The following is a 25,609-nucleotide window of genomic DNA, read 5'->3' on the forward strand; positions in this document are numbered from 1 at the left end:
AATCTTCCACTTCTGTTTCTAGCTTTATGTAGTTAGATAGTGTAATGCCTAGATATTTAAACTCCATCACTTGTTCTATTATCTGACCCTCCAGCTCTAATTTACACCTTAGTAGATTTGCTTAGAATGCATAACCATGCATTTTGACTTTTTCGGGGAAATTAACATGCTAAATTTTCTAGAGGTTATAATTGGTGCAGCATATTATGTTGTACAAGTGTGTCAACATTATAACTCTTATTAGTAACTTATTTTGATAGAAATAATTATGATCTATTGGTTGATTTCTTAAAAAGCAACATGCAACAAATTATGTTGTAAAATTTCATCATTGTGTGATATAAGAATGATAACACAGTTATGCAGTTTGACATCATTCTCCATAGTTATCATTAAAAAATTTCAGTTTTTTTCATAATAAGTATGAAGGTTTAAATGAAAATCTAGTAAACAATGCCAGTCTATTTATTTAATTTTGTAATATAAAAACACTTGTATATACATAATTCACAATTACACACTTGTTTATTTTTGGTTTTGCATGGTTTTTCCACAGCATGAATCACCGAAATGCACCATCACGAGATGTAAATGAAAATGAAGACACTTACGTACCGATGACAAATTTAAGAGTGTAAGCTATATTATAGATTTATTTTGTTAGTTAGTAGTTAACGCTTTTGTCATTTTGTAGTTACATAAATCATCGAAAATCACATTAATTTAACTTGTATAAAAAGAGCAATACTCAAAAAGTGTATAAACAAGTGGTATGGAACCAAGTTATCATGATCATCATAATGCCTTATAGACCAGGGCGGATCTGTAAAAATATTAGTACATTTGGACGTTGAGAGGTGACTCAATTTTTTTTTGCAGAAATTGCTTGAAAATATATCAAATATTAATATTTGAGTTATCCTCCCTCTCAAAAAGGACCGGAACATTGTTTAAATAATCAAAATGTCAAAAAATGAAGGAAAAATTTGATTTTTTTCTTCGTTTTTGATTGTAACTTTAAAAGTATTCATTTCCGAGAAAAGTTGTACTAACATAAAAGTTGCGTAATAAAATTTGCTACAATGTAGAATTGGTTAAAGATTTAAAAATAGTCACTCTTGTTGCCAAATAGCAATAATTGTGAAAAAACCATACAAAAACAAGTATTCGCATTTTACGTTTTTCAACCATTTATGCTAAACTTAGGACCTTCATATTTCACCCAGAAAAACTTTATGATGCAGTAAAACAGTACTGTAAATTTCATTAAGATCGGTTCAATAAATTCTGCAAAATAAATTTTGCAATCCAGCTTTCGCAAAAAAAATTCATTTTTTCAAAATGTTACAGGACTGAAAATACAGCAGATAGCAAATTGAATTTTTTTTGCGTATAGAATTGTACTGTACCTTTTATTTGAAATTTGCAAAATTAAAATCGATCAACAACCACGGCGTCAAGAATTTTTTTAATTAAACATTAATTATTGGTGCTACGCGCAGGACAGCGGATAGTTTGCTTCGATTGGGCATTCCAATAACCTTTGATAATGATTTATACATTTTAATTTTTATTACATTTCGATATGAATAAATAAGTTTGTTTATTGCAAAATAAAAACACATACTCTATCCTTTGAAATAACACTTTTTTTAGCAAAAACTTTCTTTCTTCATATATTTTAACTTAGAGAATAAAAGTTTATTATTTTTAAACATATGCAATTGTTTAAACAATATTTCACAAACAGTAAAAAAAATAGTTTGGTTTTTGTGTAATTAAAATATTAAAATACAACAAAATATAGAGTAAGAAAATAATATATTAGATAAAGATTGGAAGAAATTTTGGTGGAAATCAACTTGTGTGAATCGAACACGGCTGTCCTGCGCGTAGCACCAAAAATTAATGTTTATTTAAAAAATTTCCTGACGCCGCCGTGGTAATTAATCGATTTTAATTTTGCAAATTGCAAATGAAAGATACAGGAACACTTCTATAAGCAAAAAAAATTAAACTTGCATCTGCTTTATTTTCAGTCCTGCAACATTTTAAAGAAATGAATTTTTTTTGCGAAAGCTGGATTGCAAAATTTATTTTGCAAAATCTATTAAACCGATCTTAATGAAATTTACAGTGTTGTTTCACTATATCATAAAGTTTTTCTGGGTAAAATATGAAGGTCCTAAGTGTAGCATAAATAGTTGAAAAACGTAAAATGCGAATACTTGTTTTTGTATGTTTTTTTTTTCGCAATTATTGTTATTTTGCAACAAGGGTCACTATTTTTTAAATCTTTAACCAATTCTATATTGTAGAAAATTTAACTACGCAACTTTTATGTCAGTACAACTTTTCTCAAAAATGAATAGTTTTAAAGTTATAATCAAAAAACCAATAAAAAATCGAATTTTTTCTTCATATTTTGACATTTTGATTATTTAAACAATGTTCCGGACCATTTTGATTGGGAGGATAACGCAAATATTATTATTTGAGTTATTTTCAAGCAATTTCTGCAAAAAAACTTGAGTCACCTCTCAACGTCCATCTCAAAACAGATGCGCCCTGGACTATTAAAGGGCCTTGGCCTTTTCAAGCATTCTGCGCCATTATGATCTGCCCCTTTGTGGGATTTTTCATTGGCAACACCGATCTTATCAGCATCCTATGTTACCCCGTCTATCCACCTCAGCTTTGCTCTACCCCGTCTTTCTTCCACGTTGGAACCTTTTTTATCATGTTGGCTTCCTGGGCCCGGGTTATAGTCGAAGCAATAAAGCACTGAACCTCCGAAAAAAAAAGGACAAGGCGGATCTTAATAATTCTTTTTGCATTCGATTCGTAAATGCGCCAGTAAACTTTGTGAACCAGAGCCATGATATAATATTGAAAAACTGCATACAAAAAATGCATTCTTAAAGTGCATCTCAAACAGACAATAACTAAAATCAGAACTCGTCAATTATCAGCGGAAATGAGTTCAATTTTGTTACTCGGGGGTTTTTGGGGTCGCTGAAAACGAATGTGACGTCAAAAGTGATCTCCGGAGTACCTGGTGCCCAGGGTACCTACTGTGTCTTGTGGGGTTTTCGGCAAATTCATTAAAAATTAGTCAAAAATCATTACTCGGGGGTTTTTGGGTCCGCTAACGACGAATATGACATCGGAAGTAATTTCCGGAGTACCTGGTGCACAGGGTACCTACTGTTTACCTCGTCTTGTTTTCGGCAAAAAATTTATTAAAAAATTAGTCAAAAATAATTACTCGGGTCGAATCCATCAATTAATTACTCGGGTATTTTTGGGGACTCGGAGTCAAAAATCCTTATTCGGCGTTTTTTGGGTCGCTGACGACGAATATGACATCGGATGTGCTCTACAGAGTACTTGGTACCCAGGGTACCTACTGTTTACCTCATTTTCTGGAGGTTTTGGCAAATTAATTAAAAAATTAGTCAACATTCATTACTTAGGGGTTTTTGGGGTCTCTGACGACGAATATGACATCGAAAGTGATCTCCGGTGTACCTGGTGTCCAGGGTATCTACTGTTTATCTCGTAACTAATGATGTTTGACTAATTTTTTAATGAATTTGCCGAAAACTTCAGAAAACGAGGTAAATAGTAGGTACCCTGAGTACCAGGGTACTCCGTAGATCACTTCCGATGTCATGTTCGTCGTCAGCGACCCAAAAACCCCCAAGTAATGATTTTTGGCTAATTTTTTAATGGATTTGCCGAAAACTCTATAAGAAGTAGGTACCCTGGGCACCAGGTATTCAGGAGATCGCTTCCGATGTCATATTCGTCGTTAGCGAGCCCAAAAATCCCCGCGTAATTATTTTTGACTAATTGTTTAATAATTTTTTTGCCGAAAACTCCACAAGAGAGCTAAACAGTAGGTACCCTGGGCACCAATTACTCCGAAAATCACTTCCGATGTCATATTCGTCGTTAGCGGTCCAAAAACCCCCCGAGTAATGATTTTTGACTAATTTTTAAATGAAATTTAATGACGAGGTAAACAGGAAGTACCCTTGGCAACAGGTACTCCGGAGATAACTTTTGACGTCATATTCGTTTTCAGCGACCCCAAAAACCCCCCGAGTAACAAAATTGAACTCATTTCCGCCGATAATTGACGAGTTCTGAATTTTTTTATTGTCTGTTTGAGATGCACTTTAAGAATGTATATTTTGTATGCAGTTTTTCAATATTATATCATGGCTCGGGGTCACAAAGTTTCCTGGCGCATTCACGAATAGAACAGAAAAAGAATTATTAAGATCCGTCTTGTCGTTTTTTTTTCGGAGGTAAGGCCGATTTTAGTGCTTTATTGCTTCGTATATTACATGTCCTGCCTATTAATTTTGCAATTCAAAGTTATATCTACACCTCCGTATTCCGTTCTCACAGAACACTCCGAATATCTTACGTAGTACCTTTCTCTCAAAAATCGATAGGGAGAAGGATTCCTTTGGATGCATGAAGGATCTTCTTCTTCTTTAAGTGCCATCTCCGCGTCGGAGGTCGGCAATCATCATAGCTATTCGGATTTTAGAGACGGCTGCTCTGAAAAGTTCATTTGATGTACATGCGTACCATTCTCTCAGGTTGCGCAGCCACGATATTCTGCGTCTCCTTATGCTTCTTTTTCCTTGAATATTTCCCTGCATAATCAATTGGAGCAAGTTTTATCTCTCTCCACGTGTAATATGTCCGAGATATTCCAATTTTCCTAATTTGATGGTATTTAAGATTTCCATTTCTTTATTCATCTTTCTCAGAACCTCTTTGTTTGTGACGTGTTCTGTCCACGATATTTTCAGAATTCCTCTGTACACCCACAGCTCGAATGATTCTAGATTTTTCATTGATGCAGCATTAAAGGTCCAAGCTTTCATTCCATAAAACAAAGTCGAGAAAACGTAGCACCTAGCCAACCTAACTCTTAGCTCCAACTTCAAATCTCTTGTGCAGAGCACTTTTCTCATTTTGTTAAAATTTGCTCTAGCCTTTTCTATTCTGATTTTGATTTCCTCTAAGTAATGTCCTGTGGAGTTGATCATTGTTCCAAGGTATGCATATTGGTCGACTCGTTCGGTATTGGATCCGTTTATGAAGAGATTCTCGTTATTTCTTTGAGTTTTTGATATTCTCATAAACTTTGTCTTCTTGACGTTCATTTTAGACCGTATTCTTGTCCAAACTTCGCTATTCTAGTCACCAGCCTCTGAAGATCTCCAATATTTACAGCTAAGATGACAGTGTCATCCGTATATCTAATGTTGTTAATGAAAACTCAATTTACCTGTATTCCAGCTGTTTCACCCTCAGGAGATTTTTTCAAGATCTCTTCCGAGTAGGCATTAAGAAAAATTGGCGACAACACGCATCCCTGTCTCAGTCCACGTCTGATTTCAATTTAAATTTGATTTGATTTTTTCAATTTGATTTTCCTCTTCATGGAGGATGGAACCAAGTATATCTTTGAAACGAAAAAGACTATATTCATGAAACTTTACTTGCAAGTGACATCATAACGCATCTGATGCCATATTTTTTTCTTTCTACTGTACTTCCGGTTTCATCGGAACTGCACTAACCTATTTCATTTAAATGGAACACCCTGTATATTTTTACACAGAAAAATATGGCACCAGATACGTTATGTATCATTGTACTTGCATGCAAAGTTTCCTGAATAGCGTCTTCTTCGTTTCAAAGCTATTTAGTTGGTTCCATACTTTATCCCAACCCCGTATACACATTATATACAAAACTTTGGGTTTAGAAATCTCCTGCTTAACAAAGTATTTTTCATTACCATTGATTTCACTTTAGGTTGCCAATTTTTATGCTTATATATTTTATTTAATTATGTTGCTTTCATGGCTTGATCTTTACGAATATATATATATAAATACTAGATAAAGATGATGACGTTAACTAACGTTTTAATATTGATTACCCAGAGGGCCTTCGATAAAGTGAACGATTAAAGATTAACCAAACAACTTATATATACAGCGATGAGCGCGCTACTAACCGGCAAAATAGCTCAAAATATGCCAAACATAATACATTGCCAAACAAAAAGAGATAAAACTAGTGGAGGTGGAAATTATCGTTATAAACGTCTAAAATAAGCTTACATTACATAGTTTTCCACCTTTAGACGTATCAGAGGAGTATGAAAACTGCCACTGTGACAGTAGAATTATATAAAATACTCCTGTCAGAGACGTCTAAAGGTGGGAATATATGTAATGTTAATTAATACGTTTTTAACGATAATTTCCACCTCCACTAGTTTCATCTCTTTTTGTTGCGCAATGTATGATGTTTTCCATCTTTTAAGCTATTTTGCCGGTTATTATCGTGCTCATCACTGTATACAATACGTTTGTTCCAACTTGATACAAAACCGTTATTGAATCGTTACGCGCATGCGCAATAACAAATAATTATGCGCAGTAACACATTTTTAATTACTGCGCGGTTCACGAACCGTTCAAGAACGGTTTTGTATCGAGTTGGAACAAACCTATTGTATACGAGTTGAAGACCTCATAACATGAAAAAGATAATAAAACATTAGGAACATAAATTCATCCATGCATCTGGATATACAGTGATGAAATATAAGTACCAGCAAAATAACGCAAAATATGGAAAACCTATTAACTTGTTAGATAGTACGAGATAAAGCTAGTTCTTTTACGCGTCTAGTTGACTTCTGTCTTAATTATTATAGAAACGTATGACGTCGAAAAACATTTTATTTCCGCAGTTTTTGTTTTTATTTGATTCAGAGTTGGACCACCATCTCCAGATAGCTATTTCTGCATCTCATGCGTCATTGGTGGAGCTATGCAGTCACAACTCTGAATCAAACATCAACAACCCTGCCTTTTAAGGGAAATTACCATGATGCAATAATTCCACCTTTGAGACGCAAAACAGCGACATATCTATTAAAAACGAGGAAGACAGAAAAACTCAGATACAAAGTTTACTGTAATAAAACAATTAAAAATAATTGAAATAAAATAATAAACAAAATTTTAAATCTAACAATATTTTTTTCTCCGGCTTTAACAATTTATAAGTACGGAGACGACGAATATAGAAGAAAACAGCCTGACTCTGAATCAAATAATAATACATAATATCAATGTAGAGTGTATTTATAGCAAAAAAAAAATTACAAAGTACAATACAAAAAATATATAAAATATAAATAAACCCAGTTTTTCACAGAAGTTGTGAGCCACATTTTTGATAGAAAAGTACAAATTGCAACACTTTTTACAACAAAAACCCATAAAATCCTTTATGGTAGGGGAGCAAAGTATGCTAAATGTGCAGTCACTCGAGCGTTATGGGGACCTATTGGGTTGTGAAGAGTAGGTCTTAAAACCAAAAAAAGTTAAGTAAAGTTTTCCATTTTAGCGGGCGCTTGTCATTTTTAAATTTAATTTTCCATTTCCAACAATCGTTTTTTCCGATTATAACGCCATCTATCCATAATTCGAAAAAATGTTTCGAATAAAAGTTACTTATTTTTACGTAAGGAATCCAAATCTGCAATAAAAAATGGGGGCTCCTATTTAAGATTTTAAAGTAACCCCCCTCCTCACCTCCGTGGGGGGTGGTGTTTGGTGCCATTAGATATATTTTTTTTAAATATTGAATAAGTGTATTTTTCGTACTTCCGGGCCTAAAGTGACAACTTCACTCCCTTGTGACAGGTACTAAAGTGTCACATTTAATCCCTCCGGGATTAAATATTGACGAAACTCCCGGAACGATTAAATCACAAACAAACGAATTTAAGGGATATTTTATTGAAAAATATAATTAATTAGAATGGTAATTAACGTTAATATTCAAATTAATATTGTGACAGTTCGTCATATTGACCAGTCTTTCCTGGGTTAATGCAGCAGGTAACTGACGAGTTTACCTTAAGCATTAAATATTTATCATCCGGAGCCTCCCGTAAGAACTGATCTACCTGCTCAGACGTGAGAATTCTTGACTTCTTTGGCTTAAATCCCTCATTTCTTCTCTTCAAAAAAGCTAATAATTTTGGAAATTTACTTATATCAATATCTTCTCTAATGTTAATAACCGATTTCAGCATTGAGTAATGTGCCCAGAGAGTTGAGGCACAAACCGCTTTTGATTTATCATCGAAGTAGACTAACAGCGCATTTTCAGTAGGTTGTCTCACATTTTTTAAGCGGCACCACTTTTTAAAAGCATCGTACTGCTGCTCGTATAGTTTTCTAGATTTCGGTGGTAACAATTCTTCACCTACTTCGGCTGCTCTTTTATCAATATCAGATACACCTTCTTCACTCATGATACCAATAATTATCAATAACAATGTTTCTTTACAATGACACTAGTAATGACAATGTTTCTAAATTATAACTGTCACAACGCAATGTTACTATGGTAACTTATTTTTCCACCTACCTCTACCGAAAGTATACTTTTCCGGACCTGATTGTAGGGAGCAAAGTTGTACTTTTCCTCCCTAGGGAGGAAAATATTTTTCCTCCCTAGGGAGGAAAAGTAAAAGTGACGTCATAATATTTCATTCATGAAATATAACTTACTGACGCCCTGTATAATATCTATTTTCTATTACGGAGTATCTATACATTTTAACGTTTATTTATAAAACTTCCTATATTTTGCAGAATGGTAAAAAACAGTAAATTGTTATTTTGATTTAACAATGTTTACATTAATAATTTGACTTATATTTGACAGCTGACAGTTATATTGTACCTACTTGTTGTTTTAGTTCTAATAAATTTTGTTGGTTAGTTACATAAATAAATTAAGTAAAAATGACAAAATTACTTGTTATTTGAGGAAGGTGGAAAAACCATATGTATAACATGGGAGTAAAGTGCCTTTTCCTCCCTTGAATGATTACTGCCCTCCGCTACGCGTCGGGCAGTAAACTTCATTCTCGGGAGGAAAAGTTACACTTTCCTCCCTTGTTATACAAATAGCTATTAAAGACAGTTTATTAAATGAGTTGAAGAGAGAAAAAACTGATTGAAATTATTGAAATAATTAATAAAATCATACCGGAAGTACGAAAAGTATCGTATATACCTTGCGACTGAAGTACATTTAATCCTTCAGGTAAATTATGGCCCTCCCTGCGGTCGGGCCATAAACTTTACCTTCAGGATTAAATGTACTACTTCAGTCCCGCGGTATATAATGTACTATTACAGTTTTTCGATCTGATGTTCATTTCGCGAAATATCGCGGGAGTCGTATTTAAAATAATAAATTTACCCTCCACCCCTCTCCCTGGTAAGTCGTGTTTGGTATCATTCGATAGATTTTTAAAAAATATTGAGTAAGTATTTTTTAGTTTTTCGATCTGTCATTCATTTCGCGAAATATTCGCTTTTTTCTTGTGAAATTTTGGGACTCACCCATTTCCTTACGTCCGGCTCAAATCGTCAGATTTTTGAAATATGTACTCTTTTGCATGTACTTAACGTACCGTATCTTAATCTGACAATTTCGAGTTTTTTTAAGGATAGATTTTTTTTTTCGGGCCCCCCTTAACGAACTCCCCTGTGTTAAGAGCCAATATATGGTAGAGGTACATCTGCAGGGTACCAGGTTTCTCACCATATGATAATCTGACGCGCTCGAGTAACTGCAAAAATCCCCGCTTGGGCTCCCCTACCATTATAAAAGGTTAAAATCGCTATACAGGGCTACATCACAGAACAGAACTAGTTTTCAATCGGTTGACCGATCATCATCAATGTTTCCATTTCAAATCACTCAATTTTAGAGCAAAAAAAATTTGGACCTCCGATTTGTCTGAAAATTGGTATATAGCTTCTGCGGGACATAAAAAGTAAGATATTTAAGGTCAAAAAATCTTCTTCTTCTTTTTTTCTCAAAATGTTATTTTATGCGATTTTACAGGGATTTGGTGTTTATTTAAACAAATTTGCATTTTCTGTCGTAAAGTATCAATGAAAAACATAATATTTTAATAGAAAGGACTCAAAAATGTCATTATATGGCATTATAACAAGTTACTTTGATTCAAAACAAGCTTTTGATCAAATTGTATGGTGTAGAAAACGTTAAAAAACCGTTTTTTACATTTTTCTCCCTTCCCAAAATACATCATAATCGATTTGGCTGAAAATTTGCCCACATATAGACAAAATAGGACTTTAAGTGGTGAGAAGGATTTGAATTATATTACAATACCAAAAAAGTTATATGCAATATTATAGTCAAAAATATAGGCGTCTACTGTAAGTACAATTAACTCGAAAATATCGACCTCACGACAAACATTGTTAAAAAGAAATTGTAATAATTGTAAATACGATTTATTTGGAACAATTTCAATTCCTACCATTTTTGTCGAAAAGTTAAAAATGGCGGAGATATTGAGCAAAACAGGTTCTCCTTTAAAATCAAGATGCCGGCTAACGTAACGGAGGAATTCATTCGTGATTTTAAATTTAGGCTACTATTGACTCCCCTAAAGATCAGAAAAATAAAATTTTGGGCAGCTCGGCATTCAAGGTCAAATGCTATACCGACTGGACTAATATATACTTTTGAGTTTGATATTACTACATGTAACTTTTTTGGTATTGTAATATAATTCAAATTCTTCTAACCACTTAAAGTCCTATCTTTTGGCTATCTGTGGGCAAATTTTCAGCCAAATCTATGATGATGTATTTTGGGAATGGAGGAAAATGTAAAAAACGGTATTTTAACGTTTTTTACACTATAAAATTTGATCAAAAACTTGTTTTGATTCAAAATAACTTGTTTTAATGCCATATAATGACATTTTTGAGTCCTTTCTATTAAAATATTATGTTTTTCATTGACACTTTACGACAGAAAATGCAAATTTGTTTAAATAAACACCAAATCACTGTAAAATCGCATAAAATAACATTTTGAGAAAAAAAGAAGAAAAAGATTTTTTGACCATATCTTATTTTTACGTCCCGCAGAAGCTATATACCAATTTTCAGACAAATCGGAGATCCAAAATTTTTTGCCTGAGTGATTTGACATGTACCTTACCTAAAATGTGTATAACCTGATAAAATAATGCAAAGTATTTAAAATTTTGACTACGATTTTAAAAGTTATAGGTTATACTCACTTGAATCTAACATGCTAACACCAAAGTAAAAAATGTTGTTCTGAAGCTATTTTCTTGTGGCATTTTTACAATTTTAACTATTTAGAATGGGAAATAAGCCACAATATTATTAAAAAATGATTTTTATTAACGTTTCGACGCCCAAATCGGGTGCCGTTGTCAAAATACAAAATACTATTGATATTATAGTATTTTGTATTTTGACAACGGCACCCGATTTGGGCGTCGAAACGTTAATAAAAATCATTTTTTAATAATATTGTGGCTTATTTCCCATTCTAAATAGTTAAAAAAGTAAAAAATATTTGGGTAAAAACCCTTTACAATTAATCTGTCATAGGAACATAGAAATAAGATGTGAATTTAAACATGGATGTTTAAAATATTCAATGTTTCATGCTCTAGGTACCATTGAGCTCGAATTTGACTTGTTCACATCATGACTGTATGGTGGCAAGTGGCTCTGATAAAGGAAATTCTGGCTCTTGGTACCATTGAGCTCGAATTTGACTTGTTCACATCATGACTGTATGGTGGCAAGTGGCTCTGATAAAGAGCCAGAATTTCCTTTATCAGAGCCACTTGCCACCATACAGTCATGATGTGAACAAGTCAAATTCGAGCTCAATGGTACCAAGAGCCAGAATTCCCTTTATCAGAGCCACTTGCCACCATACAGTCATGATGTGAACAAGTCAAATTCGAGCTCAATGGTACCAAGAGCCAGAATTTCCTCTATCAGAGCCACTTGCCACCATACAGTCATGATGTGAACAAGTCAAATTCGAGCTCAATGGTACCAAGAGCCAGAATTTCCTTTATCAGAGCCACTTGCCACCATACAGTCATGATGTGAACAAGTCAAATTCGAGCTCAATGGTACCAAGAGCCAGAATTTCCTTTATCAGAGCCACTTGCCACCATACAGTCATGATGTGAACAAGTCAAATTCGAGCTCAATGGTACCAAGAGCCAGAATTTCCTTTATCAGAGCCACTTGCCACCATACAGTGATGATGTGAACAAGTCAAATTCGAGCTCAATGGTACCAAGAGCCAGAATTTCTTTTATCAGAGCCACTTGCCACCATACAGTCATGATGTGAACAAGTCAAATTCGGGCTCAATGGTACCAAGAGCCAGAATTTTCTTTATCAGAGCCACTTGCCACCATACAGTCATGATGTGAACAAGTCAAATTCGAGCTCAATGGTACCAAGAGCCAGAATTTCCTTTATCAGAGCCACTTGCCACCATACAGTCATTATGTGAACAAGTCAAATTCGAGCTCAATGGTACCAAGAGCCAGAATTTCCTTTATCAGAGCCACTTGCCACCATACAGTCATGATGTGAACAAGTCAAATTCGAGCTCAATGGTACCAAGAGCCAGAATTTTCTTTATCAGAGCCACTTGCCACCATACAGTCATGATGTGAACAAGTCAAATTCGGGCTCAATGGTACCAAGAGCCAGAATTTTCTTTATCAGAGCCACTTGCCACCATACAGTCATGATGTGAACAAGTCAAATTCGAGCTCAATGGTACCAAGAGCCAGAATTTCCTTTATCAGAGCTACTTGCCACCATACAGTCATGATGTGAACAAGTCAAATTCGAGCTCAATGGTACCAAGAGCCAGAATTTCCTTTATCAGAGCCACTTGCCACCATACAGTCATGATGTGAACAAGTCAAATTCGAGCTCAATGGTACCAAGAGCCAGAATTTCCTTTATCAGAGCCACTTGCCACCATACAGTCATGATGTGAACAAGTCAAATTCGAGCTCAATGGTACCAAAAGCCAGAATTTCCTTTATCAGAGCCACTTGCCACCATACAGTCATGATGTGAACAAGTCAAATTCGAGCTCAATGGTACCAAGAGCCAGAATTTCCTTTATCAGAGCCACTTGCCACCATACAGTCATGATGTGAACAAGTCAAATTCGAGCTCAATGGTACCAAGAGCCAGAATTTCCTTTATCAGAGCCACTTGCCACCATACAGTCATGATGTGAACAAGTCAAATTCGAGCTCAATGGTACCAAGAGCCAGAATTTCCTTTATCAGAGCCACTTGCCACCATACAGTCATGATGTGAACAAGTCAAATTCGAGCTCAATGGTACCAAGAGCCAGAATTTCCTTTATCAGAGCCACTTGCCACCATACAGTCATGATGTGAACAAGTCAAATTCGAGCTCAATGGTACCAAGAGCCAGAATTTCCTTTATCAGAGCCACTTGCCACCATACAGTCATGATGTGGACAAGTCAAATTCGAGCTCAATGGTACCAAGAGCCAGAATTTCCTTTATTAGAGCCACTTGCCACCATACAGTCATGATGTGAACAAGTCAAATTCGAGCTCAATGGTACCTAGAGCATGAAACATTGGATATTTTAAACATCCATGTTTAAATTCACATCTTATTTCTATGTTACTATGACGGATTAATTGTAAAGGGTTTTTACCCAAATATTTTTTACTTTGGTGGTTAGCATGTTAGATTCAAGTGAGTATAACATAACTTTTAAAATCGTAGTCAAAATTTTAAATACTTTGCATTATTTTATAAGGCTATATTTTAGGCAAACACTGATGATGATCGGTCAACCAATTGAAAACTAGTTCTGTTCTGTGATGTAGCCCTGTATAGGGATTTTAACAAATATACCTTCTATAAAGGATTTTATGGTTTTTTGTAACAACTACAGGAAAATTGTTTCCTCGTGGATTTTTACAATAATTTTACAACTTTAAAATACAAATATGGAAACTTTTAGCAAATTAAAATTAGTAGAAAATAGTATATTGTGCAACAAGTGCAGAAAGGTACTAATTTCTCACGAGTTTGAAAAGTTGCGGTACGAGCGCAAGCGAGTACCGCAATTCAAACGAGTGAGAAATTACCTTTCTGCACGTGTTTCACACTATACTTTTTCTACAAGCACAGTTTTTCCTAAAAATAAAAATCACAATTTCCAAACGACGATTAATTATAATAGGTACCTATGTGATAAATTTTAAACTGTATTTAATTAATACCTACTAATCAATTTAAATTCCTTATACCTAAATAAATTGCACAGAAATCAGTTAAAAAATTAATGCACTGCCTTAATTTGTTTAAATTTAAACAATTATTACACATTATTGACATTATATTTATGCAGTCACGGATTTACACAAAACTTACTTCATTCGACGTCTCTTGCACAGGTTGCTAAATCCTTATTGGTTATTTGATAATTATAAAATGTTTAATAAGAATAAAATTGTAAAATAAAACAGTTGTAACATCCATAATTTAGTTTCTATGCTATAGTTAAATATAATAATTGTCTTATAGGTTATATATTTGTCTAAAGTTTAACCACGGATGTAAACAGAATATAACGTTACTCAGAATGCGGTAGTCCACGGATGTAAACAGAATATAACGTTACTCAGAATGAGGTAGTCAACTGTGCAGAAAAGAACTTTGCGGCACAGAAACGTCACTTTGCGGCACAGAAACATCACTTTTCTGCACACTAATGTCAAATATCTTATACTGTGAGAAAATATCAAGTTTACTAACATAAAACCGTGCAGAAAAGTGCACTTTGAATAGGGGTTGCAGAAAAACAGAATTATTTATCTAACATTTCAGTTCCTTACTTTTTTTACTTTTTACAACATACAACAATTACAAATTTCAACAATTTTACAACTTTAAATAGAAATATGGAATCTTTTGACAGATTAAAACTAGTAAAACACAAAATTATTTATCTAACATTTCAGCTCATTACTACCTATTCATTAATTCATTTAATGTATGTCTGTTAAAATGGATCCACTTTTTTAACTCTTTTTTAAATTCTTTATAATTGTGTATTACTTTAATGGTAGAAGATAGGTTATTGAAAATTTTTGGTCCCAAAAATCAACGCAACGTTGGCCGATTGTTTTTTCTTTTTTTGGTACTAATGTCGTTAAATTTCTATTTCTGGTTTGGTATGATAGTGGGTACAATCCAGAAATGATTTGTCGCTGTGTAAATACAATAAAGATTTGTAGGAGTACAACTGGTTCAGATCCATGAAATGACTGTCTGTAAATAATTGGTCCACTGAAGACCTTATACCCCTTCTATATATTACTCTAATAATCCAATTTTGTATAATGTTTAGATTTTTAAGGCGAGCATTGTAGGCTCCACCCCAACCAATAATCCCATAGGCCAATTGTGATTGTACTAGAGAAAAGTATAAAGTCTTCAACTGGTGAACATCCAGGAAGTCGCGAAGATATTTAAATTTTGATAATAATCCTCGTATTTTTTGGACTACGTATTTTATATGGTGATCCCATTTTAGGTGCCTGTCTATTATAATGCCAAGGTACTTAATGCTTTCTGAAATTTTTGTATGGTTGTCAATTTCCAGTTGGTTGAAGCTTGGCAACCCAGTGGTGTATATGATGAAAATGGCAAATATTTAGTTTTTTCAACGTTTAAAGTTAACTGGTTATGCTGAAACAATTTTTTATTTTTACAAAGTCTATTTCGACATTTCTCTTCAAATTTTGCCAGTTGTTACTGCTGTAAAAAATTGCTGTATCATCAGCGAAACTTACGATTTGGCCTGAGGTCTGTAATGCAAGTGAGGTGTTTATGTAGACAGTAAACAAATAAAAACAAAAACTGCCTTTCCCCCTCTTGTTCATCTTTACTCAGATTTTTGAGTACTCGAAACTGCCTTTCGGCTCTTTTCCTAGCTATAAATTGTTAAAGCCGGAGATTCAGGATTTAACCAGAATGCAGATTCTTTTGACGAAAAGTCTTAGATTTAAAATATTGTTTATTTTTTTATTTCAATTATTTTTAATTGTTTTATTACAGTAAACTTTGTATCTGAGTCTTTTAGTCTTCCTCGTTTTTACTAGAGATGTCGCTGTTTTGCGTTTCAAATGTGGAATTATTGCATCGCGGTAATATCCCTAAAAGGCAGGCTTGTTGATGTTTGATTCAGAGTCCTGACTGCATAGCTCCACCGATGACGCATGAGATGCAGAAATGGTGGTGAGCTATCTGGAGATGGTGGTCCAACTATGAATCAAATAAAAACAAAAACTGCCTTTCCCCCTTGTTCATCTTTACGCAGATTTTTGAGTACTCGAAACTGTCTTTCGGCTCTTTTCCTAGAAGGAAAGAGAGTAGATACGTGATCGTTGTCCTTTCTGATTTCTTCTATATTCTACGTGATCGTTGTCCTTTCTGATTTCTTCTATATTCGTCGTCTCCGTGCTTATAAATTGTTAAAGCCGGAGCTTAAATGTTGTTGCTTAAATGTTGCTTAAACAGCCGGAGCTGTTAAATAGACCAGGAGCTCAAACCGCAGTTCTGCAAAAACTAAAAAGATATAAGCTCATGATTACTGCTCTTCAGGAGACAAGATGGCTGGGGAAAGGTGTCAGGGACACTAAAACGCACACAATTATTTTTTGTGCGAATTTGCACCCACTTCTTCAACCTAACAATGATAAACATTCACTGCCCAACAGAAGAACAAGAGCAACATACAAAGGAAAGCTTCTACCAACAAATGACATCAACACTATAATGGTGATATGAATGCTAAAATAGGCAAGGAGCCGCAGTTCTATGGCACAATGAAACACTCACTGCACAATGAAAAAAACGAGAATGGGGAGTTTTTGATAAATTTTGCCACCAGTAAAAATATGGTTATAAGTTCCACATGCTTCCCACATAAAGACATACACAACATGACATGGATTTCAATAGATGGAACCACAACCAATCAAATCGACCATGTGTTGATAGACAAAAGGGCAGCTAATAGTATCTCCGATGTAAGAACACGACGAGGAGCATGCTGTGGATCAGAAAGAAACGAAAGACAACAAAGAACAAACAAACTAGACCTGGAAAAACTGAAGATTCGGGAATGTAAAGAGAAGTTCGAACAAGAAGTCGCAAATGAGTTAAGGACGCTAGAACTGCACTCCATAGAGGGCAACTGGAGTAATATCAAAACAGCAGTACTGACAAGAGCAGCGTTCACCCTGGGAAACAAGAAAAAGGAGAGAAGAGGAGCATGGTTTGATGACGAGTGCAGACAATCAATAGAGGAAAGAAATGAAGCACACAAAATGTACATAACAATAAGAACACGAGAAAGACGAACATTATTTGATGTCGCAAGACGGAAATTAGACAAGATATGTAGAAATAAAAAGAGAGCCTATGAGAATGGACAAATAGAAAACATGGAAGATAATTTCAAAAACAACGAAATTAGAGGGGCTTACGAATACCTAAAACAGATAAAAAGTGGGTATAAACCTCAAACAAGTCTATGTAAAGATGAAAGTGAGCAAATAATCAGTGACCAACAGAAAGTCACAGAAACCTGGAAGCATTATTTTCAGACCCTACTTGGAACACAAGTAGACATGGAAGAAGAATTGGGTATGAATTACTTAGAAGAGAATGAAGTAGAGAATGGAGTAGAAGCTCCAACCATAGAGGAAGTTCTCGAAGCGATTAAGGCCCAGAAAAACAATAAAGCTCCGGGAGTTGACGAAATACCAGCAGAACTGTATAAGGTAGGTGGCGACCACCTAGTAAATCACATCCACGCGCTCATCAAAGACATATGACAAGAAGAGAAAATACCTGACGACTGGAAGAAAAGTATAGTATGCCCGATCTATAAAAAAGGAGACAAACTCCAGTGCAAAAACTACCGTGAAATCTCTACTATGTACAGCATATAAAGTCCTCACGTATATTATAAACCAGCGGCTCCAACCACTACCAGAAAATATTATTGGAGACTATCAGACGGGCTTCCGACGGGGAAGATCGACACTGGATCAAATATTTACAGTCAAACAGATCTTGCGCAAATCATGAGAACACGATATTGATCTGAGTCTTTTCGTCTTCCTCATTTTATTTTAATTTCTTATGTCATCTTGACAAGAGTGTGTGCTACGTCTCAAATCAAGTCGAAATTATTCTTAATCAATAATTTAATTTTGGATTAAAAAATTTCTACTAATTAAACTGTTTTTATTTACTTGCTTTATTGTCTTCAATCAGTTTTTACTTTATACGAAATTAAAAAAGTGTTAATATTTGACGTCATATAGGTACATATAATTACGACTGAAGTCAACTAGCTCTTAACCTAACGTCTAAAGGTGGAAAATTATCGATAGTGGTAATGTAATGTAACGTAACTTTATAGGTTTCTATCGATAATTTCCCACCTCTACTAGTTTCATATCTTTTTATTTCACAACGTATGTTTTCCATCTTTTGCATTATTTTGTGGGTTCTTAGCGCACTCATCACTGTATAAATGTTTTAATATGAAACAGTAGCCACCAGCTAGACGACTTAAAGGCAAATCAGTTAGATACAGTCGTAGAATGCCGAAAAGTGGACAGATATAAAGGAAACAGGTACATACCAGATACAGTCAAGACATAACGCGACCAACCAAAACTTCGTAATGAAAATGAAAAAGGGTATTCTCATATGAATGATCGATTTGGTTATTAGCGAAAATATAAATCTAAACTTTGCTCTAAAGATAGAATTTGACCGGTACAAAAGTTCGAAGGAATATTACAATAGGATTAAGTTTTATATAATTTATAATTTATTTACTTAGTTCAGTCGGGTTAGACGAATAACAGGCCTAACCTTACATGCCGAGCTGCCCCAAATTTTATTTTTCTAATCTTTAGGGGAGGTCAATAGTTATAAATTTAAAATTCCCCCCCCCCTAGAACCGCCGCTAATTTTCTCGAAGAATTGTAGGAAAATCGCAATTGCAACAATTTCAAGTCCTTACACTTTCTGTTGAAAATGGCGGAGATATTGAACAAAAACAATTTCAATAAAACCAATCAGGTCTTACGCTCGCGCCTTTACCGAAACGGCTCAAAATTGTATAAAATTTAATTCTTTTAATTTTTGTATAGGTACATTTTTGTCGTAAAACTAATAATAAACGAGATAATTCAATCATTATGATCTAACTGTCACTATTTTCCCCCAAAACTCGGAAAATATCGACCGCACGAAAAAAACTTGAAATAAACGAAATTATAGAAAATCGTATTTTCAACAATTTCAGTTTGTCCACTTTTTGTCGAAAAGTTGAAAATGGCGGAGATATTGAGCAAAAACGGTTCTCGTTTAAAATCAAGATGGCGGCTAACGCAACGGCGGAATTCAGTCGTGATTTTAAATTTACACCACCATTGATCCCTCTTAAAGATTAGAAAAATAAAATTTGGGCAGCTCGCCTTGTAAGGTCAAATGCTATCCCGACTGGGCTAACTTATCTTTTAAAGTTTTCACAATTATGTCAATATGCTCTAATCATAATTTAAACTATTTTCCAATAAAGATCAAGCCACTTTTGGAATGTTTCTTTTCTGCACAAGCATGTTTTTAGGCGTAATACCAAACCTTACCAGAGCCTGCCAATCATGAAGCGCACGAAACCCAGAACCATCTTAGATGTTTGTCCGCTGGATGGCATTACTTTTAATTTTAAAGACCAGCTCGATCTCCGCAAGACGAGCATCGCATCCACTCTTTCTTACCAGTCGGCGACATCTTGCGGATGTCAAAGTAACTCTGATTCTTCTAGGGAGTCGGATAATAGTTTGTACCAGATACCGTGCGTACCGAAACAATTCATGGATTCGATCCAGCATTCGGAGGACTTCAACTATTTGAGTGCCAGCAGGGAGTCCGATCAGATCAGCGTCTCTAGTACGGCTAGTAGTTGCGGGTACTATCCGAAGAGGCCTGACAGCGGTGGTATACCGCTTTACATTCCTATGAATAATCCGAAAGGAGGACATAGTCCAGGGTCTAATAACAAAGTGTCTGTAAGTATATCAGCATTAAATGTACTAAAATAATTAAAAGGGATCTTTAACATTGTTAGGTTTTACATTACACTTAGTTCCAACTGTAGACATAATTATCAAAAAAATCACTCTTTTTCATCTAAAGTTGCCTATTTTCTAGTAATGTTAACGGCCATATTGACCCATTTTATTCTATTCATAGCAGCTTGAAATAGATCAGTTGACGTTAGACCAGTCTATTTCCTAAGATTGTCCAGGGCCTCTCTTATCCTCAATTTTGCCTTGTCTATCAACTGTAGAAGGCTATATTTATTATTACGCATAATATGCTCGAAGGAAGCCAATTTTGTGTTCTTTACGGTGGTAATACTTTCTTCGTCTTAGCCTCTGGAAAACAGTTATATTAGTTGTATGTATGTATGTATCGGTTTTAGAACGTCTTTCGACGTTGTCCGATGCCTAACTTCCACGTCCTTCTATCATCCCATTGGCCTTCTCTAAGATCCCTTGTACCCATTGCTTTGGTTACCCCTTCTTTCCATGTCTTTTTGGGTCTTCCTCGTTTTTTTGCGGTTTGGTGGTACCCACTGCATAATCTTTTTGGGCAATCTTGTGTCTTCCATTCTTTGAACATGACCATACCAAATCAACTGTTTCCTCTCAATGTCTGTTGTTAAGTAACCATCTATTCCAATTTGTCGTCTTACTTCCTCATTTCGAACTCTTTCCCTACGGGATATACCTAACGATCTTCTAAACACATCCATTTCTACAGCTTCTAATTTTTTCCTGTTGTTCTCGGTTATTCTCCAAGTTTCTGCTCCGTATAGTAGGCTGCTTTTAATAAGTGTCATAGATATTGTATTTTCGCTGTATTCCTATTTCGGAGCTCCAAAGTATTCCATTTAGGCAGCCAATTGTTCTTCTAGCTTGTGTTACTCTTTTCTTTATTTCCTCATCGTCTTTTCCCGTTCTATCGAAGATTACTCCCAGGTACGTGTATTCACTACAGGATGTGATTTGTTCATTATCCTCTAGTTCGATATTGGATAACTCAGCTCCTATGGGTAGGTATTTAGTTTTTTCCACATTAATTTCCAAGCCCCACTGTTCATATTCCTCCTTTAGTTTTCTTGCCATATACTGTAGGTCGTCTTTATCATTAGCTATTCTGACTTGGTCATCAGCAAATTGTAAGTTATATAAACAAACCTCTCTGAGGTCTATACGCATACCGTGGCATTTACGTTTCCACTGGTTTAGTGCTTTTGCAACATCTTGAACAAAGTTGGTGAAATACAGCAGCCCTGGCGCAGACCCTTTTTAACTATGAACTTTTTAGATAGTCTGTTGCCAATTTTTACTTGTGATGTAGCATTTTCGTATAGATTTTTTAAGGCTTTGACTAGAGTGTAGCTGATGTTAGTTTCTTGTAGTGATTTCCACAATTTAGTCACAGGAACGCTGTCGTATGCTTTATGGAGGTCAACAAACATGAGATGGGTCTCTTCATTGGTTGCTGATTTTTTTTCAATTAATTGTTTTAGGCAGAAGACATTATCTGTGCAAGTCCTTCCAGCGCGGAAACCAGCCTGTTCTTCTTCTTCTTGTTCCCTATACTCCATCTCAATGAGATTTCTAAGAATGCGCCCGTACACCCGGCTTAGTGTACTAGTTACCGATATTCCTCTATAATTTGAGCAATCCAACTTATTTCCTTTTTTATGAATGGAAGAAATATAAGCTACTTCCCATAAACTGGGTGGTGTGACACCGTTTATATATTTGTTCATGCACCAAGTAAGTGCTTGAAAGAGTTTATCTGTGCCACATTTTATTAATTCGGCAGGAATATTTTCTGGCCTTGAAGCTCTACCATTTTTTAGTTCATTTACAGCTTTCTTCACCATATCAACTCCCACTACTATCTCTTCGCCTTCAACGAATACTTCTGTTGGTGATTGTGTGGTATATTCGGCTCTACTTTCTGTTAGCAAACGCTCGTAGTATTCTTTCCATTTTTGTGTTGATATTAACTGAATAGAAGTAGTATTTCTTTCTGTGTTCTTTATTTTGTTTAAAAATTTCCATGTCTCTGAACACTTCCTTCCGCCTATGTTGACCTCTTGGCATTTCCTATCCCACATTTCTATTTTTGCTGCTGTTACTGCTCTTCTTGTTGTTCTTCGTAGGTCCAAATATTTGTCTTTGTCTACTTGATGTTTAGTACTTAGCCACTGTGCGTACGCTTTCTTTTTCTCCATTATTAGGTTTTGTATGTCTTCGGTCCACCATAGCTTTTTACTGTGGCGTTCGGATTTTAAACCAAGCGCTTCTTTTGCGGCTGTTTGCATACTGTCTATTATATTTTTGTACACTTCTTCCACGGATACATTTTGGATTATATCTTTTAATTTTTCATTTAGTCTTCGTTGATATAGTGTTCTCGTACTTTCATGTTGTAAGCTGTAAGGTTGTAATTTGTTGTGTTAAAAATTTCTGTGGCTTCAGGTGGTTCTTTTGTTTTTTTGGATCTAAACGGAAAAACTATTTCGGACTTTACCATAAAGTGATCCGAATCACATGATACTCCTCTATTAGTTATAGATATTAGTTGTTTGGTACATAATATGAGAACCTTAACATACGTCGCGTCGGTAGTACCACATTGCAAATGCTTCTAATCGTTTTATGGCATCTTCTGTAAAACTCCAGCTTTCTACTCCATAGAGGAGGACAATAAAGACGAAACAACTAAGAATTCTTATGCCTATATTGACACTTAAAGATAAGCTGCAGATAATTTTCCTAAGACCGTTAAAAGAGCTTCTGGATTTTTCAATACGAGTTTTTATTTCGTAGTTTCACTCTTTCTAACGGTGTACCGCTTATTGTAATTTAGGCATTTATGTCGGTGTTTTCTTACTATTGGTCATTATTATTTTTTGCTTAAAATTTAGTTTTAGGCCGAATTTGTTACATATTTCCATCATCATCATCAACACTATCCATCATCCTTTGGAGCTTCTGCTCACTATCTGCCATCAATACGGTATCGTCTGCATATCTAATATTGTTTATAAGTTGACCATTTACTGCAACTCTGATTTGTCCGAAGGCTTCCCTAAATATATTTTCAGGGTATGTATACAGGGTGAGTCATGAGGAACTGTACATACTCCTATCTCGTATAGAGGCCCCTATGGGGAATAACAAATTACCATCAAAAAGTGTCTGCTCCCATTGTTTAATAATATACAGGGCGAGTTTCGCATTTTGTCAGAAATTTGTATTCGTCATAATTTTTGAACGGTCAGATCGATGTGTCTCTTATTTTGGCCAATCGTTACACTATTACCACCTAATCAACTGATTTATTCAAACTAGAAAAAAATCAGGTCCGGCTTTAAAAAATTAGTTCGTTTGGGTCTTAGAAAGAATTTCACCCTGTATACGCTTTTTGAAAACTCTAATATGAATTTTACAAATTAGACAAATAGGCAATTAAAATGGCATAATTATTTTTTTCCGCACACAATTACTTAATTTTTTATAAAAAAATCAAATTTGACTATGAATTAAAAGTTTGGTGAAGTGAACCGTAGATTTAACAAAATTAACTTTTATTACCAAAATTAATTTTTTTGAACAAATATTTAATTTATGTTACCACCAATCAACTGATTTATTCCAACAAGAAAAAAATCAGGCCCGGATTTAAAAAATAAGTTCGTTTTGGTCTTAAAAAAAATTTCACCCTGTATACGCTTTTTGAAAACTCTAATATGATTTTTACAAATTAGACAAATAGGCAATTAAAATGGCATATTTATTTTTTTCCCCACACGATTACTTAATTTTTTATAAAAAAAATCAAATTTGACTATGAATTAAAAGTTTGGTGAAGTGAACCGTAGATTTAACAAAATTAACTTTTATTACCAAAATTAATTTTTTTGAACAAATATTTAATTTATGTTACCACCAATCAACTGATTTATTCAAACTAGAAAAAAATCAGTCCCGGATTTAAAAAATTAGTTTGTTTGGGTCTTGAAAAAATTTCACCTTGTATACGTTTTTTGAAAACTCTAATATGAATTTTACAAATAAGACAAATAGGCAACTAAAATGGCATATTTATTTTTTCCCCACACGATTACTTATTTTTTTATTAAAAAATCTAATTTGACTATGCATAAAAAGTTTGGCAAAGTTTTTGCACAGATTTAAAAAAATTAACTTTTTTTTTACAAAAATTAATTTACAAAAACAACGTTTTTCTTAAAATTAAAAGTTTTACCATTTTTTTTTTCTATAACACGTCTAGATCTAAAACTTCCCATAACACTTCTTTTGGACTGTATAGTTTAACATAGACGTGATCAAATTGATAAATTTTAAATTTTTCCACCTAATTTTTACGATTTACAAGTTTGCAACTTTTACAAGAAGAAGACTGAAAGTCTACAACAATTTTCATAGTCTTCACAATGGTAAGAGGTATGTGCTGTAAGAATTTCAGAAAAAAAATATTAAAATGGAACAGAGTTGTAGCGAGTTAAACCGTGAGTTCATTTTTTTTCAGTTTTAGGTTAAAATTCCGATTTTGACAAATTTGATTTTTTAATAAAAATTTAAGTAATCGTGTGGGGAAAAAAATAAATATGCCATTTTAATTGCCTATTTGTCTTATTTGTAAAATTCATATTAGAGTTTTCAAAAAGCGTATACAGGGTGAAATTTTTTCTAAGACCAAAACGAACTAATTTTTTAAATCCGGACCTGATTTTTCTCTAGTTTGAATAAATCAGTTGATTGTATGGTAACATAAATTACTTATTTGTGCAAAAAAAATTAATTTTTGTAATAAAAGTTATTTTTTTTAATCTATGGTTCACTTTACCAAACTTTTAATTCATAGTGAAATTTGATTTTTTTATAAAAAATTAAGTAATCGTGTGCGGAAAAAAATAAATATGCCATTTTAATTGCCTATTTATCTAATTTGTAAAATTCATATTAGAGTTTTCAAAAAGCGTATACAGGGTGAAATTTTTTCTAAGACCCAAACGAACTAATTTTTTTAAAGCCGGACCTGATTTTTTTCTAGTTTGAATAAATTAGTTGATTAGGTGGTAATAGTGTAACGATTGGCCAAAATAAGAGACACATCGATCTGACCGTCCAAAAATTATGACAAATATAAATTTCTGTCAAAATGCGAAACTCGCCCTGTATATTATTAAACAATGGGAGCAGACACTTTTTAATGGTCATTTGTTATTCCCTATAGGAGCCTCTATACGAGGTAGGAGTATGTACAGTTCCTCATGACTCACCCTGTATATTAAATAATGCTGGTTACCAGTATGCAACCCTGTCTAACCTATACGTAATATTTGTCAGTCAAGGACGATTTTGCGCCCGAGCGTTAACGAGGACTAATGACAAACTTCGAGATTCACATCAACGCCAATTTTTTGCGAAGGAGAAA

General features: G+C 34.3%; 1 protein-coding gene across 3 annotated transcripts in view; it reads left to right on the forward strand.

The window, feature by feature from the left end:
• Positions 1-25,609, forward strand: part of LOC114324206 (ankyrin repeat and SAM domain-containing protein 1A-like) — a 351,154-nt gene that overhangs the window by 187,970 nt on the left and 137,575 nt on the right. For 2 of the 3 annotated variants that reach the window (XM_028271967.2, XM_028271968.2), the window contains exons 9-10: positions 557-634; positions 19,689-20,130. In XM_028271967.2, coding sequence (XP_028127768.2) covers positions 557-634; positions 19,689-20,130 — 520 coding nt within the window. The remainder of the gene's footprint in view (positions 1-556; positions 635-19,688; positions 20,131-25,609) is intronic. The other variant, XM_028271969.2, reaches the window with a different exon arrangement.

This window comes from Diabrotica virgifera, chromosome 5 (assembly GCF_917563875.1).
Source record: "Diabrotica virgifera virgifera chromosome 5, PGI_DIABVI_V3a".
In the NCBI taxonomy this organism is placed as follows: Eukaryota; Metazoa; Arthropoda; class Insecta; order Coleoptera; family Chrysomelidae; genus Diabrotica; species Diabrotica virgifera.